Source organism: Ochlerotatus camptorhynchus, unplaced genomic scaffold (genome assembly GCF_037179485.1).
Source record: "Ochlerotatus camptorhynchus isolate MF236.1 unplaced genomic scaffold, CSIRO-AGI_Acam_v1.1 ptg000330l, whole genome shotgun sequence".
In the NCBI taxonomy this organism is placed as follows: Eukaryota; Metazoa; Arthropoda; class Insecta; order Diptera; family Culicidae; genus Ochlerotatus; species Ochlerotatus camptorhynchus.
The window spans coordinates 17127597-17148349 of record NW_027040818.1 but is presented as its reverse complement, the minus strand read 5'-3'; the positions used below and the strand labels follow the sequence as shown (position 1 = coordinate 17148349).

At 40.0% G+C, this 20753-nt stretch overlaps 1 protein-coding gene across 9 annotated transcripts in view; it reads right to left on the bottom strand.

The window, feature by feature from the left end:
• Window positions 1–20753, bottom strand: part of CAP — a 401038-nt gene that overhangs the window by 145428 nt on the left and 234857 nt on the right. For all 9 annotated transcript variants that reach the window (XM_065230341.1, XM_065230338.1, XM_065230337.1 and 6 more), the window contains 3 exons: window positions 18861–19373; window positions 1830–2018; window positions 1586–1728 (listed from right to left, as the gene is read on the bottom strand). In XM_065230341.1, the coding sequence (XP_065086413.1) occupies window positions 1586–1728; window positions 1830–2018; window positions 18861–19373 (845 nt within the window). The remainder of the gene's footprint in view (window positions 1–1585; window positions 1729–1829; window positions 2019–18860; window positions 19374–20753) is intronic.

The window sequence follows — 20753 nt, the reverse complement described above, 5'->3', positions numbered from 1 at the left end:
TCCTAACCTTGTGTTCTCAATCCCTACCCTGCCATCCATTTGTTACAATTTGTCATCCCTAACTTCGAGTAACCGGCTCCTGCTTTACTAACGTTAGTTTTAAGTAGAGAGGGTCTAGATAAGAGACTAGCGGATTCAAATCAAACTACTTTGGCAACCTATGCCTAGGTGATTTCTAGCAACACTGCCAATGCAATCAATATAGGTGGTGCTCGATTGGCTCTGGCTTTGACAGTTCGTTTGGCTCGAAACCAGCCAGTCCGCTCCTCTCTTATACTAGACCCTCTCTAGTTTTAAGTAGTTTGGTAATCTAAACAATGAATATCGGCTCCGGAAAGCTACGGAAAATGAGCCTGGAAAAATAAACGCATTATAAAAAAACGGTGGCTCCGGTAAAATGTGTAACGGTAAATTGGCAATGTTTTTTAAAATCATTCTTCAGCAATTTATCGATACATTTTAGATCTATTAAAACCGAATCGCAACCGCGAGTACTCGGTCCAGTTCCTTTAACTTTAAATTTAAGACAGTAATAATGTATAACGCAAAGGATAACTCGGCTCTGTAAAGTTTATTCGATTGAGCCTGTACAAATAAAGTAATTATAAAAAAAAAAACGAATCAATCTTAAAAGTCACTAGTTTCAAATGGCGCCAATGGATTTGAAATTTATCAATAACTGAGTTATGATTTTTCGAACATTGCAAGTTTGCCGTTACACATTTTATTGGAGGCATCATGTTCGGTGTGTTAAAGAAGTGACCTTAAGCGTAAGAGGACACCAAGACAGACTCCTTCAAATGAATTATTATTCTAGAATTTCCATGTAATTTCTTAAAATCATTTGGTACCTATAATTTACCGGTATTACCTTTCAGTACCGAAATACCGATACTCGCAAAAAGGGTCCGACATTGACAACTCTAGTCCCGATCATTTTGTCTATCCCCTGCAGCTAGTGTTGGCATAATCATCAATCAAATGATATTATTCCGCTTTCAAACGGTCTCAATATCACGCATGATATTGGAACAAAATATCATGCTTGATATTGATTTTACAAGCTCCTTTGATATTGCGAGACTTTTCACAACGTGCAAAAGTCAAGCTGAGAGTTGACCCGACACAAAAATGATTCCGTTGCACATCGTTTTCTTAGAAAGAGAAGGTATAGTTTGCTATCTCTCTTTACTCTTCACCGATGGCAGACACGAAGAGACTGCTGCCAGCCGTTGTGGAAGTTTCGGTTGCATTCGGATGTAAAGCAAAAATAATGCAACTCAATCTCACCACAGTTTGTTGAGATTTGCAGCTGTTGAGTTTTGTTAGCTTGATATTCAGGAGCTGCAATTTCGCAGCTTGCAAAATCAACCGCAGTTGTTTGCTGATTGATTTTTGTCTTCGAAAATCAAGCGTGATCTTGGGCATTGGTGATATTTGATTTTTTTGATATTTTCCAACACTGCCTGTAGCACTGAACTTAATCTTTAACGAGTTTTTCGTTTGACTGGATTACTCAAAATCCTTAATTATTTCCTAACTAAACCATCTAACTTCTTCAAATACAATAAAAACAAACCCTTACAGATCTCAGTGTCAGGGGCATCCCCTCCCTGGTCGTCGGCCCGATGCCGTCGTGCTTCTTCGGCGACAGCTGTGCCATCACCGTCCACCGGGTGTTGTCCGATGATTCCGGTTCGCTGAGATACTCCACTTTGATCGGCGTACCTGCGGGATAAATAGAATAACACCCAAACAAATGTGGAAATTGTGCAAGTTATTGTGCTACGGAGATTCCGAAACCCAATCGGGATCATAATGATAAGTACTTATTTCCGATGTCCTTCCACCCAATCGGGTTCCGCTACTGCTCCGTTGATACTGATGTTGCTGCTGCTGCTGCTGAGTGACTGTGGTACGGCTGGTCGATGTCTGGTAGACATTGGACTGTTGCTGCTGCTGCTGCTGATGGCCTGTGGCAGATTCGAACGCGCTCACCTGCTGACTGACTTTGCCATCTAAATCGTTGCGGTGGGCATGAAATCAAATTACGAGCGGTTAGAGAAATGGAAAATTAATTACCCTTAAACTTCGACAGGAAGCGAAGAAACGATCTCCGAATGATGCCGGGCTTTGATAGAGTTCACACGTTTTTCTCTGCTGGCTGTGGGCGGAGGGCGGGGATGGAATGGAACCCCAACAGGAAGGTGGACAATAAATTTCACTTACTTTCTACACTCGTAAGTTTTGGTTCAGTTTTCCAGTTTTCCACAAGCAATGTGGGTCGTAAGGGGATAAGGAATGTTTCATAGAAAAGTTCTTGGAAAAGACGGTTGGAAATTGCTGCATTGCGGATGCAGGAAACTCCTTCTCCGTCGTGGAGGTAGGAATTCCGGTTCCAGCACCGAGATACGGCAAATCGAATTTCTGCGGAAATTCGCATCTTCAAGGAAATATGGGAGGATATGGGCGGCGGTAGGAATTTATCCAATGGAGCAACTTTTTCCTAAGGATCGAAATTTTCATCGAACGCTTCGGATGAATAATGTCTTTGTAAGTGTTCTTCTTTTTGCTTTGGTCCTGCGGATGTAAACGGGTGGAAAGTTTTGGTCTTTTCGTCTCCGGTCAGTGAGGAAAACGCTTTTGTCTGTGATGAAAAGCGCTTTTCAAACTATTTACTTTCGGAGAAAAATTATGCTGAGTTTGATAACATTTGGCTGTCATGCATTAAAAAAAAAAAGAAGAAAGTTGGTTTAACTTTAATTAAGTTTATTTTATATCTGTCCCCCGTAGCAAGCTAGCAAAACAAAATTGCAAATTTGAAACTATGTCATCGGATCGCAAAGCTTCCATCTGAACACCGGTATGTACAACTAAACTTTGACCGATAACGAGCACGAACAACGAAGGGATCAAACTTTTTCCATCAACCCGAACGTCCTTCCTTTTAGTAGATTTTGCCCAACAACCCCCCCCCCCTCTTCCCCTCCTGACGGTGTCTCCATTCTAAATTTCGCCTTCCCGGAGCAAATGCACGGAATTCAACCTTATGACAAGCTTCCACACATTGGCGGCACACATGCATGAGCCTTTGGCAGAAACTCCCAGATCGACCGAATACGTGACTATTTCAAGAAGCGTCAGCTTCTCCCCTCCCACACGCACACGTAGTTTTTCCTCCAGGGTGGGTAACGGGGGAAACTTTTTCGTTGACTTTCACTTCCTTTCCGATCCGGTTCCGGCCCCAGTCACTGGAGGAAGGAACACCGGAAAAGTAGGACGGAAACTAAACATTCTTAAAATAATTTGTTTGAGAGGTGGTTTGCCCCTTCCTCCGCAAGCGCTGATATACCTGGGGCCGTCGGTGGTTTGTGTGTCTATGAGTATGTGTTTTTGTGGTGCGAGGAGATTTTGATGGGAAACTCAAACACTTGTCCGGAAAAACCGGTGAGATAAGATTTACCTTTCTTCGTGCATCTGATTCTTGAGAAAAGAATTGGAGCAGGGAGGGGGAGCGGGAGGGGACGTATGGTAGGAACTTCTTTACGATTCCGAGTAGAGCAGAACCTAACAAAGTTTATCGTAGAGATTTGCTTGCGGAAGGGAAAACTTGTTTGATAACTAAAGATTTTTGAATATCTGCAGAGCATATTGAGTGATATGTGGTTATGAATTGCAAAAGTAGTTTTAGGTGGTTAAAAAGAAAATCACTTATATCATAGTCAACCTAGAATTAAGAGTCGTCTTCAGTAATGTCTTCATCAGGGCTCTACATTTTCGAATCTCTACCCAAGCAACACAGAAAAAATCTAAATTCTTTTATTTTTTAATGTGAGTTGCCCAAGAAGTACATCTTTATTCGACACAGTTTTAAGTTTGTCGTCTGTTTCAATGTTCTGCTTGGATGACCTGTCAAATCATTCATCAAATTGGAGGAGCAAACATCTTCTTTTTCTTCTTGGCATTTCAAGCTTATTGCATATCGCATATTAGCTTATTGCGTGCTCTCAACTTAGTGTTCTAGATGCACTTCCACAGTTATTAATTGTGAGCTTTCGATGCTTGTACCATTTTTGCATTGGTATAATTGTGTGGCAAGTCTAATCATACTTCTATGCCCAGGGAAGTCGAGAAATTTTTCAACCCGAAAAATTCCTAGACCGGACCGGGAATCGAACCCAGCCACCTCCAGCATGGTCTTGCTTTGTAGCTGCGCCTTTACCGACTGAGCTAAGGGAGGCCCCAGGAGCAAACATATTACACTCAAATTGGTATGAAGTTATATGCTACGTGATATTGTATGAAACACTTGAGCAACAAATCCAACTTGTATTGTGTTTGTTGAATGAGAGATCCATAAAAAAATATGTTTCTTGAAACTTTGGTGCAACGGAATGTGAACTATTTGTTTTTTTGTACCTATTAAGCAACTGTTTCGAGATGTTACTAAAAAAGTTGACGGACCAAGATGTGTTGAAGAACCTATTTGCAATCTTGTTCCAATTAAGCGTATGAATCTATAAGTTTCCAAACTTTGTGAAACAAGTTGTCACTGTAAAGGTTTGTTGTAACCATCCAGTACCTAACCTTGGCTCAAATATGTCATGTCACTTTGATAATGTAAAATACCTTTAGACAACATTGGCAAAAACGGAGAAATCGTAATGCATGAACTCGCATCTGCAAACTGCATCATTTAAATAACGCCTAGCTAGACTATCAACACGAAACGGAAAGGAAAAAGAAGCACGCTTTGAATGAAAGGAAATATTATAAATCAAGAGTCACATGTAAAAAGGGCATACAAGCTTTTTGTAAACAAACATTTGTGGGCCCTTTTCTCGCCAACCGAGGGTCGCCTACGCAAATCAACAATTTCATCAGGAAAAAGAATGCTTCTCCTACCCGTTAATCTTGATGGTTTGCATTGGTGTCATATGGGTGGCGAGAAAAGGGCATAAGAAGATTTGTTTACAAAAAGCTTGTATGCCCTTTTCACATGTTGTTCTTGAAATGAGCAATATGGTTCACTTCCTGAATTTCCATATGTTTCTGAAAAGATGAAACAGTAATATCAGCTGGTGGAAACTAACGATTTTAAATTGGCTCACTACTTGACTAGCCTATTGGTTCTAAGCAAATCGATTAACGCACCCCATTCGAGTCGGAATTCTAGTACTACACTATGTTTGTTTTGATTTGCTATGAAAGTTTGACAGATATAATGAGGGGTTAGTGGATTTTCCTATGTTTCGAGGGGTGAATCGATTAGCTTGCGACCGAAGATAGTACCAGAGCTGAGCCAAAAAGTTGAGCACGTTTCTTCGAGACCTTCTAGTCTTAGAGTTACCTCTATGTTAGTACCGTCCCAATAACGAGTTCATCTAGATAAAATTTATAAATGGCAGATTTTTAGTGACGGGCCCAATCTTAGATCCACAGGTCAACAGTAGAGCTATTTCCCCTATATTGTTATGAAAGAACAACGCAATAGTTAAGCGGTTAAACAAACCTCTATGGTAATCCCGGTGAGAAAGGTGACTAAATCCATTCGTGGCATTATTATTTAAGCGTGTAATCAATTCAAGAATTCAATAAAATAAAAGGTGTGGCAGACAGTATTAACTTTCTCATGCATTTTACACGCCTACCCTGACGTCATGACATTATACTACGTTCAACACTCTGGCAAATAAACTTAAGAATTTCATAAGGTTCGACTTATGAACGACCCATATGAATGTCATAAGCGGAACTTATGAATGATTTTCATCTAACAGGAGGCTGCTCTCATACGCCTATAACCATTTCATTTTCCCAAGCGTTGAAAGACGAGTGGTCAAAAAACGGGCCCCGTAATCTGAACGTTCATGGTTCGGTTCCAGTCTGCTTCACTGTATTATTATTTTGTAAACATTAATTTTCATAAGGCAAATCAATGAAATTCTTACCGATATCATGTGGCTGAAATTCATAAGGGGTTCTTGTGAAATTCTTACGTTCTTTTGCCTCAGTGAAACAGTAGATATCAATCATGTAATAACGAAATATAATATGATATCAAGAAAGCCTATAATTCCAGCTATAGTCTGAATTACTATTAACTTAAAGGTGAACCACAGGCAAACAGACATAACACATTGAATATTTCTCATTGTAAAATATCGTCGCTAAAACATTACCGCCATCTGTTGAGTACACTGTGGTCGGTACTACGCTGAACATATGGCGGTAGTGTGTAAACGTCAAACGCAAAGGAATTGACTGTACGTGCCACAGGTGGCAGTACTACCAATTGAGATACTTTTAAATTGACCGTTAAATGCTTGTTCGATGAACAACTTGTGAGTGTTATGTCTGTTTGTCTGTGGGTGAACAATACAAATAAAATAAAAATCAGATTATATCTGCCACCCCTATTTACATACTACATATTATACTACGTTCAACACTCAGGCAAATAAACTTAAGAAACATATGAATTTCATAAGCGGAAATTATGAATGATTTTTTGTCAAACAAAGGTTGCTTGTATACGCCTATAACCATTTCATTTTCCCAAGCGTTGAAAGGCGAGTGGTCAGCAAACGGGCCCCGTAATCTCAACGTTCATGGTTCGGTTCCAGTCTACTCCACTTTATGTTATTTTTGCCAGCATTATTTTTCATAAGGCAAATCAAGGAAATTCATACCGATTTCATGTGGCTAAAATTCATAAGTGGTTCGTATGGAATTCTTACGTTCTTTTGTTTCAGTGAAACTATAGTGGATATCAATTACGTAATAACGGAACATAATATGATATCAAGAAAGCCAGCTTTTCAGCTATAGTCTGAATTACTATTAGCTTAAAGGTGAACGATACAAATAAAAGAAAAATCAGATTATATCCGCCATCCCTCTTTACATACCACATTGGCAACTCACAGGAAGCAAACTTTCAACACGCTACGAATCGTTGACCTAAGTTCGGGTAATCAATTTACATACACGGTATGAAAAAAATACTCAAAATTAAATTAAAAAAACTAACTCAATGTTGGGTTCTCAACTAACTCAAAAGTGGCGTTAGTTCATATTTACTTATCTATCGAGTAATAATAGATAAACTCAAATTACAGTTCATTTTCTGTTAATCATCGTTTAGTTAAAAACGTAATATTTTTCATAATCGATCGATAAAGTATTTTCTGTATTTGTATTAAAACTACATTTTTGTAAATTGTGTTACATAAAACTACTGACGAAGAATGTATCCAAATATTTTTCAATATATTTCATTTTAATAAAACACGCTGCGAACTAAATTAGAAAAGAATTAAATTTTCAGTTAAAAGTACTCAACCGTGGGGGCGACCTCGGCGTAGTGGTTAGCATCCATAGCTCTCACGCCAAAGTCACGAGTTCAAATCTCACCACCAGACAAGTCACAAATGATCCAAGAGCGTTAAAGTGACTATAATAATTTTAATAAAAAAAAAGTACGCAACCGTCATGTTTTCACCGTTGGGTACTTTCAACTTATTTTTGGATGACCTCATAGCCGTCGATGCTGCCATTTTTGTGTGCTCCATCGCCTTCGTTCGTACTTCATTATTCCATTCGATTGATCGTTAGGTTATTTTCACTCAATGATTACTCAAAATTTGGTTTTCTTCATAAACTTAATTTTACCTAGCCCCATGTGAAAGTGAACTCAATTTTGTGTACTTTTTTTTTACTGTGCAGATGTGAGTTCACCAGAACGTTCTCCAACATACCGTATGCGTGATAATGGTTGCACCATCATACAAATAAGGTTCCCGTTTTACCTGTGCATACAATGTGTTGGTTTTCTTTGCATGCACGTAACCTATAGCTCATACCGTAGTAGGCTGTGTATAAAAGAAAATGATTTCCTTAGTTTGACAGCTGCACCATGACGAAGTGGCAGCGTATTCGTGATTTGCAAAAAGACATTTCAATCGCCGTGGGAGTGTCTCGGTGGACCGTCAAAAGGGTTTTAGACCGAGAAAAGAAAAGACATCTATCCACGAAGGTGGCCTCAGGTCGTCCGAGGTCAGCTCGGATTCCGAGGGTTATCGCTGCTATCAAAAGGAAGATTCGGGTGAATCCAGTGTGTTTAATAAGGAAAATGGCAAAGGAACACGGGATCAGTGACTTTACGGCACGGAAGATCGTAAAGGAAGATTGCGGGGCGAAGTCGAGGGCACGGGAAAAAAACTCACATGATTACCAACCGCATCCGGGAGCTACGAGTCGAACGATGCAAGAAAATCTTGAACTTCCTTAAGCGTAAAAATCCGGTAATCCTGTTCACCGACGAGAGCATGTTTACCGTCGATCCCGTATCAAATTCCAGAACCGACCGGTATATTAGTTCTCTTCCGGTAAAAGACGTGGCCGACGAGCACAAGAACGTGTATCTGACCAAGCATCCTGTTAGCGTTATGGTGTTTGGATTGGTGGCTTCCGATGGCAAAAAAATGGACCCGGTGTTCATTCCAGAAGGCGACAAGGTCAACACGGAGGTCTACATCGGGATTTTAAGTAATTATGTTCTTTCGTGGATCAAAGAACAGTACGGTCCGAAGCCAAATGTTGTATTTCAACAAGATGGGGCTCTGTGCCACACCTCGAACCGCACTCAGAAGTGGTTGCAGGAACATCTTCCGTTCTGGGCGAAGGGTATGTGGCCGCCATCCACCCCGATATTAATCCGCTGGGTTGCTCAATATGGCGCGTCATGAAGGCCAAGGCCTGTTCTAAACGCCACCCGAGTACAGCAAGCCTCAGACAAACATTGACCCGTACCTGGAGAGAAATGGATCCAGACTACATAATTAGAACCTACCGTACATTCCGGAACCGTGTGGAGGCCGTAATTGCAGCAAGTGGAAACTCGATCGATGATATAGTTTAAGACTCTGAGAAACATCCCCCTTTGAATAAATAAAAAAAACTCGAAAACGAAATTTTTGAGAACTTTTTTTAATTTTAACATTGCTCAATGGTGCAAACATTATCACGCATACGGTAGTCCCACCATCGAATGGCATTTGCTAGATAAGATGAGGTTGCGGCATAATTAAAAAAAATTAGCTCTGCAAACAACGCTCTTTGAACACAATTTTATGAATACGTTACTGGAAAAAAATGCAAGGATTAAAAAGGATGACATTTTTGGACAAAAGGAGGATGTAGAAAATTTATTGAAAAAGGAGGACATGTCCTCCTTTAGGATACCATATGGTAATCCTATGCTCAAGGAATCAAACATATCTCAAATGGCAAAATGACAAGCGATCAACGAGACGAACGATAACGCTATGTCAGAAATGGAAAGCAATAAAGATATAATCTTCTTCCCTTCTTTTCACGACAAACAGCCTTTGGAATATAGCTCGCTTGGGCCGATAGAAGGAAACGACCAAATTGTTGGCAAGCTGCTTCACGCAGTAACGCAGAAGATGATATACAGGGGTTACTCAAAATAAATAACTAGGATAGGCAAATTTTTGGTCAACATTGGAGTGTTGTAACTTCGTCAAATATGATCCGATTTTAAATCTTTCTTCTTGACTGGAAAACTAATATTGTTCTACGGTGTAACCACGAAAATAATCCTGGTCACCGGATACCGGAGATATTCCGGGGCCCCAAATGAGCTGTCGCACGGCATGTTTTGATGTAAAAATTCAATTGTCTTCTGCTCCAGGGTCCCCCGGGGGCATACCGGAGGTCCCAAGAGCGGCCAATGTGGTAAATGATCCACTTTAAGTCTATAGAAAGAATATTCATGAAAATCCATGAAGAAAGAGCTGTCGCACGGCATGTTTTTGAGTTAAAACGAAATTGTCCCCTGCCACAGGTTTTCTCGGGGCATCCCAGTGGTTCCGAGAGCGGCCAATGTGGTAAATGATCCACTTTAAGTCTATAGAAAGAATATTCATGAAAATCTATGAAGAAAGAGCTGTCGCACGGCATGTTTTTGAGTAGAAACGCAATTGCCCCCTACTACAGGTTCCCCCGGTGGTATCCCATGATTCCGAGAGCTGCCAATGTGGTCACTGATCCATTTGAAGTTTAATGAATGTCTATTCATGAAAAACTATGAAGAATGAGCTGTCGCACGGCATGTTTTGGTCTAAAAATGTAATTGCCCTCTGCTCCAGCTTCCCCCGGGGGCATACCGAAGGTCCCGAGAGCGGCCAATGTGGTCACTAATCCATTTAAAGTCTATCAAAAGCCTATTCATGAAAACGCTTGCAGAAAAAGCTGTCGCACGGCATGTATTGGTGTAAAAACGCTATTGACCCCTGCTATAGGATCCCTCGGGGGTATCCCGTGATTCCAAGAGCGGCCAATGTGGTCAATGATTCATTTAAAGTTTATGGAAAGCCTATTCTTGAAAAAACATGAAGAATGAGCTGTCACACGGCATGTTTTGGAGTAAAAATGCAATTGTCCCCTGCTCCAGGTTCCCCCGGGGGCATACTGGATGTTCCGAGAGTGGCCAATGTGCTCAATGATGCATTTAAAGTTTATCGAAAGTCTGGAACCGATTCCAGGGAAATGGCCATATCTCGGTTGATTATAAGTCGATTTTAGTTCTTGGCATATGATTCGCTTTAGAAATGGTTTTTCTTTCGTTGTATTTACTAAAAATATAGATATTTAACCAGCATCATATATAAAATTTCACCAAAAATTTAGCAAGTTAGACAAGCCCTCCGGAAACCCGGAATATCTCCCGTATCCGGTGACCAGGATTATTTTCGTAGTTACATCGTAAAACAATATTAGTTTTCCAGTCAAATGCTCTTGGAAGATTTAAAATCGGATCATATTTGACGAAGTTACAACACTCCAAAGTTGACCAAAAATTTGCCTATCCTAGTTATTTTGAGTAACCCCATGTTGAGGCATTTACGTGTATTTGATGTAAATTTTGAATAATTGATTTTTTAGAAAATCTATCCAGAAAATCATGAGTTTGGTTTTATTTTCATGCATAAGTGTTAATATTTGCGTGCCTAACGTCTAAATTTGCATAGATTTGAAAATATAATTAGCTCTAAAAAGATAATTTCTAAATCTTTGACAGTCCACGGTTACAGTAGCCCTTCCGGACATGTTCCGGTACTGCCGGGGAAATGGCCAATTCTTGACACGAACCAAAACCCATCGAAATCCGTTCACCTCATTAAAAAAGTAGGCGTTTTGAATGAAATGTACGAATTTTGATTAATTTATTAGGTGCGTGGATTTCGGTCCGCCACGGTAATGACCTTCTTGAGAGTCCATGGTCATATAGGGTCTTTCGGGCATGTTCCGGTGCCCCTAGAAATGTTCCGATCCCTTAAGGGCAATGGCCATTTTTCAACATGAAGCGTATCAATATCGATGATGTTCTCGCATTCAAAACTTGCGTCACTATTCATTATATAAATGGCATCTGAACACATTTGGCACTCAATAAACCAATCCCACCAAGGTGGTCGTTCTCTAAAACAGGCCTGATAGGACTAGGAACTTAAATAATAATTAAAATCTCAAATGTACTAAAGTTGAAAAGACGAACTCAGAACTAAAATGTCGTCCATCTGCAAACAACTCGAATGAAGTCAAATTTCATATAGATCGGAACATGCCCAGGAAGGAGTGTAACCGTGGACTGTCAATAAGGCCTTCTCTAGCGAAAATTTGTAACATCATGAAGCTTGATGAGTCGCACGACGAGTTAAAATTCTTATTGACAATTGGCCACTTCTCCGGGATGGCCAATGTAACCGTGGCATCTCAACAAGGTCATTACCCGCCGAGTTTTGAAAAACTACACTCAAAATAATTCACACGTTATTGTTACGTGAAAAATCACATAGAGTCACTCAGGTGGAGGCGAACCAGCCCAAGGCTGAAAGCCTCCCTAATAAAGATAAATAATAATAATAATAATAGAGTTACTCTATTCCCGCTTCTGTCAATTTTACGTGACACAAGTAAAGTCTACATGATACCAGATATGCATCAACGGAAATTTCCTTCGAAGTCGGTAGATTTTTTAATGAAATGTACGTGATTTACACATACACAAATTCTATGTGCATTTCACGTAAACCCTATGTGATTGTCACATATGAAAAAAATAAATGAGTGACTCACTCATAATGCTACACAATATGGTGGCATTGCAATGTACATGTTTAGATACCAGTGAAAATCTAGATAATTGTGTTACCTATTTATTTGCGTGGAACAATTTCGTGTTGGAAGTATGATATACATAACTAAACAAATTATGTATAGAATAACTTTTAAGTTTGTTTTTTAGTTTCAGTATATACCGGCAAAAAGTACCATGAGCATGAATGCGAGTTAAGCTCCCTTACATCATATGGTTGTATCCAAATTTCCGTTACTTTTCCCGTTCGAATTTATGTTCCTCCTGTGTATATATTGACCGTAATAAAGATGTATTGGAATCAATGAATACTATAGAATCATTTGTAATGCGAAATCAATGATACATTTTATTTACAACGAAATTAAAATCATAGGAGACGATTATAAATTCCATCGACAGAATCACGTAGCTTCTACGTGATAATCCAGTAACCATCTCTCTCACTGAAACGAGTGCTTCCATGTATGAATCACGTAACTCTTACGTGAAAAGTGCGATGGAAAAAATCTATGTATGATTTCACGTAGCATTGACGTGAACATTATTTTGAGTGAATAAAGTTTGATATGTCGTATAACGGTTTTTGATTTTTGTCGTAAATTGGCAGAACTTGAACCACTCAATTAGTCCTCGCATTAGTCTTCGTTAGAGTTTGGTACACTCAAAATAATGTTCACGTCAATGCTACGTGGAAACATACGTAGATTTTTTCCATCATACTTTTCACGTAAGAGCTACGTGATTATCATGTAGGGGTACTCATTTTATTGGACCCAAACGTCACTGGATTATCACGTAGAAGTTACATGTATTTTTCGATGGCATTTACCGGTGGATTCCAGTATCAGATTTGTTTATAGTTGTTTACAAAAGATTTTCTTATAAGATAAAATCAATTATGTATTACTATAGAATAAATAGAAATCTTATAATATTTCTTTATTTATTGATGCACATATTCTAAAAAAAAAACATCAGAAAAAGTATAATAATATCCGACATAAATCCCAAACAATCCTGGTGATATGAGAAATGGAATAGGACAAATTTTCTTTTCACTGCCAGATCATTTGCCGTCTTTCTATTGAACACAATAAAACAGGCAATGTATATTTGAAAATCAGGATAATCATTAGAAATAAAGGGTGATACGGTCAAAATTTGGTCAAGGGAAAACGCGTGTAAATCGGTGAAATCGTTTATTTAAAAAATCAAATTAAATTTCTTTTTCAAGTTCAATTAGTATAAAATTCAGGAAAAATATTCAGTTAGGCTTCCGCTTTTCCAAATCCAAATTGCCGGGCCTTACGCTTGACCCCTGCCATCAGATTTTGTACAGCCACCTTGTCCACCTTCTTCGCCGCAGAAAGCCAGTTTGCCTTGAACTGCTGCTCGCCCTTAGCAGTTTTTTTGGTCTTCTTTAGGTTCCGCTTGACAATAGCCCAGTATTTCTCAATTGGGCGGAGCTCTGGCGTGTTGGGAGGGTTCTTGTCCTTGGGAACCACCTGCACGTTGTTGGCGGCGTACCACTCCATGGCCTTTTTACCGTAATGGCAAGATGCCAAATCCAGCCAAAACAGTACGGAACAACCGTGTTTCTTCAGGAAAGGCAGCAGACGTTTATTCAAACACTCTTTCACGTAAATTTCTTGGTTGACAGTCCCGGAAGCTATGAAAATGCTGCTTTTCAAGCCACAGGTACAGATGGCTTGCCAAACCAGATATTTCTTTGCGAACTTTGACAGTTTCATGTGCTTGAAAACATCTGCTACCTTTCCCCTTCCTTTTGCCGTATAAAACTCCTGTCCCGGAAGCTGCTTGTAGTTGGCTTTGACGTAGGATTCGTCGTCCATTACCACGCAGTCAAACTTCGTCAGCATCGTCGTGTACAGCCTCCGGGATCGCGCTTTGGCCGTCGTATTTTGTTTATCATCGCGATTTGGAGTCACTACCTTCTTGTAAGTCGATAGTCCGGCTCGTTTTTTGGCTCGATGCACGGTTGTAGACGATACACCCAGCTTATTTGCGGCACCTCGGAGAGAGAGGTTAGGGTTTCGCTTGAAACTACCGACAACTCTCTTTGTCGTCTCAGCGGCTTCCGGTTTTCGATTTCCCCCCGATTCAGACTTCCTGGCTGTCGACAAACGTTCCCCAAACACTTTAATTACATTTGTAACGGTTGATTTGGCAACTTTTAGCGATTTTGCCAACTTTGCGTGCGAGTAGCTCGGATTTTCGCGATGCGCGAGCAAAATTTTGATACGCTGCTCTTCTTGCTTGGACGGCATTTTGACAACTGAAGAGTGAATTCCAAAATCAAAATAGGAGCAACATTCTACACACACACACCTTCAAAATGAGGGGTGTTCAGGTTTTTTAAATGCAAAATTGAAAGAAATACGTCAAGTTGATATTGACCAAATTTTGACCGTATCACCCTTTAGAACGTTCGACCGGAACTGAATAAAAATGGAGACTATCATACACTACTAGTTCGTCTTGACAGCCAGGTTCACACAAGATTGTAACGAACATATATTTTCTTTGCTTAGGTTTAAGCAAAAAATACCAACAGCTCTGCAGTTCAAGAATTATTATTTAATTAAATTTAATTTTATTAAAATTTAAATTAAATTTAATTAAATTAAAACTGCTATCAGTTTCCCAATAGGCTTTTTTAATGCACCAACAATTTGAGGGCACCAGGCAAGTTCGAGAGGAAACGTCAACCAAACCGTTTGTTTACATCAGAATGAGGATTTTTTACAACGCAAATTAAAGCATTTTTCATTGAACATCTTGCCAATTTATATCGGTAATTGTCTTACTTTACGATTTTCCACTGATCTGAACCGATTTGTACTTCAACTATTCACACACTAGAAATCGGGAAGATCATACCAACTAATGCACTATTCTCATTTTATATTTTTCTCAGCAAAAATATTCCTGAGCACCAGCAGGATCCTTGCAAAAACGATATAGAATTAAATTTCTCGACTGTAGATTAAGTTTTGGAGCATCTCAGATGAATCTATTTATGAGGGAAAGATAAAAAGTGTTCCACTTCCTATGACTCACGGCAACAAATTCTGCTCACAACACTCTTTTTGAAGTTCTATTATTCATCACCAGAGGTTGAATCGATCGCTATGTTTCAATTAAACAGGCGTATTCACGTCAGAAATTCCAAACACATCGTATGAATACGATGATAGACTATGACTGACGGACTTTACAGCATACACATGGCAGGAAACGGCTTCAGTAAGTAACGATCTTCAAAAGTAAGTTGTGAGTGATGACCAACTGACAACTCTGAAAGAAATCAAATTTATCATATCGGTGGATATATTCTACGGAGCGTCGCCATGAACTAGACCGTTTGCGAAGCTTGTTTTTCGTCATGTACAGGGTGATTCGGAATAACTATCCCTTTTTGAAATGGTCATAACGATTGAACGCTTGCATGAATTTTTGATATCATTATATTCCAGATATTCTACATATATAATCTTCAACTAAGCATAGTTTATTGCAAATCTCTCTCCCTTTACCTTAATTATCAGCCACATTTGTCATGAAAATTAACCACAGCTGGCACGCACGCTTTAGTTCCAGCACTTTTTGAGTCCTGGTGATGCGTTTAAGCTCTGATATTGAATGGATTTTCCAAGCATGGTTCCTTTGTACCTCTATAATGATGCAAAAATAAATGTTACATTCTTTCGAAGAGATTTCAGTTTCTAAAAGATAACACACGATTTTTGTAAAGATTTATGCCATTCTCCATTTTGACGTCAATGGCGGCTTGAAATCACAAACGAATGAAATTTCAAATCCTACTATCAATGCAAGCTGATATTTGTACACACTTAAAACAAAAATACTTGAACATATACCCATTTTACCCATTGAGAATTGCATATTTGTGAAATCGGTGACAGTTATTCTGAATCACCCTGTATATCAAGCAGTGCTATCTTAAATTCATACTCGAAGTTTACTATACTGAAGGATTATACTGGCGAAGCATTATTGCTGTATATCAACGAAAATGTCTACGTTTTCTTCGTTGCTTTGGAAAGAATATTCCACGACAATATATCACTTACCATCACATCCAATAATAACGTTGCTGCCAAATTGGGTGGTCTTATGAAAGCACAAATATGTTTGAAGACTGTCATGATATCAGGATAAAAAATACTGAGCGTTTCCTTACCTTTAGGCTAAGAATCCATGAGTCGTACAAAGTTCAATCAAATAAGTATGACATTCGCTCTATGACATTATAACTTTTGTCATATTTTTCTGTTTTGCTAGCAGCGCAAACATTTCTATTGCCATAAAACAAAATCAAACGTTCCGATTCAAAATTGTTTTTTTTTCACTTACAAATATTTTGTGAAAATAATTACACACTATTTCCATCATTGAGGACAATACTCCTTTCTGGTGGATTGAGCGAACAGTAATATTTATTTACTTTGCTCGTTTGGTTCAGTGTTTGACGGTTCGTTTGGTTCTTTTTGCTTCAGTCCAGTGCTGAGTTGCATCACGGTACTGACAGCCTTTAGTTTGACAAAAGAGATTCCTAACAACAGAGAACCCTCTCTCCTTAAAACTTCTCACCAGTATGACACAACAACCGTGAGATATCGTTGTTTTGCTTTTCTCACTCATTCGCAATACCACTAACATCTGTCATGTGATACCATCATATCACCGAGGAAAAATAAATAGACATATAAATTGATCGTCATCTCATTTCGAGCATAAATACGGTTATGACGGTCATTCCTCTTCCAAAATGACGGATAAGGCGACAGCTGTGATATATCAAGGAAAAAGTCTTATCCTGCGTTATACAATCGTATCATAACCATTTTCTCGCGAAACGAAACCTACATTCACAAACCTAAAACACAATCGGGAAGAGGCGAATTTCCCCTACCTGTTGCAATTGTTGGTCTGCACATTTTCTTCACTTGAGGTTTCAACAATCAAAGCAACCATTGGTATCCATCAGCAAAGAAAACTTCAAATGGTTACTTTGGAGTCCGTAAGGAAACGCATTGTATTTCAGTAAATCTTCGCTAAAATTAATAGCGAATTCTTTTTTTTATTCAGTTCCAACCTGGATCGGGTATCAAGATTGGATCTGCTTGTCTTCTGACAATCGTCAGTTTTTTCGTTTGCTTTCAAAAACCCAACTCAGGTTGTGGTCCGCACTGACAAAAATCTCGGTTTCGCATTGATTTTGTCGAAGGTCCAGCTGTTGAAAAGATATTTGTTTTGACAGTAAAATTCTAGTGAGCTTGTCAATTGTGAGTTGTGTCAGTTTTGAGACGCGTAGGTAAAAGAGAATTGATATTTCCGATGGAACAGTGGCTTTTATTTGCAAATTAAAAAATTGCATTTTTGAAGATAAATGGATATTTTTCTGCATTGTAACGTAACAGACCCACATATTTATTTGTTACAAGTAAAATGAAAATCCAACGTTTTCTTCAAAATGTTTCGTATGTTTTGAACTTAACAACTTTTAGCAAGAACAGGAAAACGAGGGAGCATTATTCTCACTTCCCACTCATAAATGCCCAACAGTAATGATCAGTGAGTGAACGATTTTGCTACTCTCTTCTTCTCATTTAATCTAACTGGCTTTTATGAAGACGGTCTAGTGAGGTAGAGGTGTTTCCAAGTGATATGCTAGTTGACCGTCAGTTTTGAGATGTGACGGTTATGCGAGGATGACCGTCAAGGGACAATAACCGTAATGATAATGCACAGCACTGCTTCAGTTTCTGCGTGTCTCTATTCAACGTCTCTGGTTTGCAGTTCCGTGCGCCAACTCAATTTTGAGGTGTTGTCATTCACTCACATGTAAACAGGATTACTTACTTTAAAGTTGTTTTCACTCAACGTCAAGTTAAAACTACTCAAAACTGAGTTTTCTACAACTTACTCAATTTTAACTTGGCGCACGGAACTGTCGAGTTGGGTGATTAGAACTCAATTTTGGATTGTTTTGCTTTTTCGTTTTTGACAACAACAAGAGAGCAAGTGAGAGGCATCAACTCAAAAGTAAGTTTAAATAACTCAACCGTTGGGTAGTTTTGGTTCTCCGTGTATATCACAGCCTCTCTCTCTCTACTACATAGGTCGCTAGACCACAGGAAAATTAATAACCAGGCGTCTCCATAAAATTTGACTCGTTTATGTGGAACCTCAATGTACAGTATTCATGTGATTATTCTTGCCATACTGGTGGTATATTGTATCGATTGTAGTACGTAAATGTTATCACATTTACCCCAATTGTAATTCCCGCATACGATGCTACCGACTATAAACAGAAATGGTGCGTTCCAAAATGTACTGCAACTCAATTTACCACGCAAATCCCACACAAACACCCGGTGATTTGTGACCGTTTACAGGCAATTTCAAACCCGAAAGCAAGACCTTATCCCAGCACGCACATCTGATTTGTGCGATTTGTGTCCCAGGAAAGAAAGTGAGTAGAATAGAAAAGAGTGAAATAAATCCATCAACCTTTTTGGGTGAACCTCCGAAATAAGTACATTTTGCTTCGATTTTTGCATTTACACACACACACAGATAGAGAAAAACGTGAGATCGTGTCCAAAAAGCCCCCGAAACTTACCCTTGTTCTTAAGTATCGTATTGATGGTCGGACTGGCCGGTGCCGCCGCAGCCGGTTTCGAGTGGGGTGCAAACCGGACGGTGTGGGTTGGCGTAACGCAGCCGTCCCGTGGTCCGATGGTGGGCAGTGAGCTGGACGTTTGCAGTGGGTGCTGGTGTCTTCGAAGACCTTCCGCAGACGGTGGTGGGGGACCTTCGGCCGAGGGTCGTGCCGCTGTCGGTGGAGTGGAGCTGAACTCAACCGGTCTCTCGTAGCCGGAGGATGTGGTCCACGGGGCAGGCACTTGTGGCGTTTCGGCACGGGACGAAGGCGGTTGAAGGATCCGTCGCGTCGGTGTGGGAGATTCGAATCCGATCGGGCGGAACTCGCGGCGTTCGCTGACCGGGGATGGCGGGGCGCTACGGGGTGTCCACACGGGTTGCACCGCTTCACCGTTGCTGCCGGGTTTGCTTCGTTCGGCTAGTTCTGCTTTGGTGAGAACCTCGGTCGAACGGTTGTGCGGTGACCAAACGCCTGTGGACGGGAGAAAGAAAACACAGGGGGAAAATTCAATTAATCCTGAATGTAAACAGAGTTGTTGTCAGCCGGCGAGCGACCAACTGATGATGACCGGAATGTGATGATGCGTGAATCATGGCGGGGGTTAGACTGGTTCCTATTCGGATCGAACGGAATGCTTGGGATGGTTATTACATTTTCGGCTACGAACCAATCTGCTTCATCTGGGAAAGACGGGGAGGTGGAGCAAATTCCTGTTTAGTTGGATTACGGTAAAGGGTGTTGATGCGGAAACACATGTCCACACACACACAAACACGGCGAAGCACAGATGGTCTGCAGTCAGCGAGAGAGGATTAAACCCGTTCAATTGTTGGCTGTGGGTGGATGTTGAGTAAAGTGCACCTGCAGAGGTATCTGAATCTCCCACCTTGGGTAAAGGACCTGGGACGCAAATTGACAACATTGTCACCGATGAGACGTCTGTGATGCATACCACTTGCAGATTGGCCGGGATGGGATTTTATCATATCAGACAGAGGCTGAACAAGTCAAATACAGTATGCATGGGTGTGCAAATAAGCCAATCCGGATCAATGGCTTTACGATTTGGTTGAATGATCTCGAATTAAGGCCGTACCGTAACCGGAGCAGCAGAGCAATTGTATGGCTCTGCAGCAGCAATGTTGATCAATCGCTTGGAATGGCATTGGTATTGTACTAATGTGCGCTTACAAATAAATCGATTTTAATAGGTTTGTGGTTGTTTCAACGAAAATGTAACTCCCTCTTTCGCAAAGATACAAATTTTATGTGATTTCCTGCAAACATTGCTTGTCAAACAGGCAACCAGTTGTTTTGGGTAACTCGTCATTGCATTTTACTGGCTCACCTAAGTAAATTAACTGCAGTCCATGAACCTCAGCTCTGTTTATATCCATAAGATCCAGTCATAAAGATTCATTTTCAGCACCTCCTAGCTTGCTTGAATGCATGCCACTATATGGCTACTAGGGATGTCCGATTTGAGCTAATCGATAATTTGTTTTCCTTCGAATAATTTTCCGATTATTCTTTTCAACCACAAATAAAATCAGTGTTGGCAAAATCATCAATCAAATAATATTTTTCCGCTCTCATACGCTCTCAATATCACGCGTGATATTGGAACAAGCTCCTTTGATATTGCGAGACTATTCACAACATGCAAAAATCAAGCTGAGAGTTGAATCAAAAAATGATTCCGTTGCACATCGTCTTCTTATAAAGAGAAAGCGGAGTTTGCTATTTCTCTTTACTCTTTATCGATGGCAGACACGAAGCTACTGCTGCCAGCAGTGGCGGTAGTTTCGGGCCGCGTTCGGATGTAAAGCAAACATCATGAAACTAAAACTC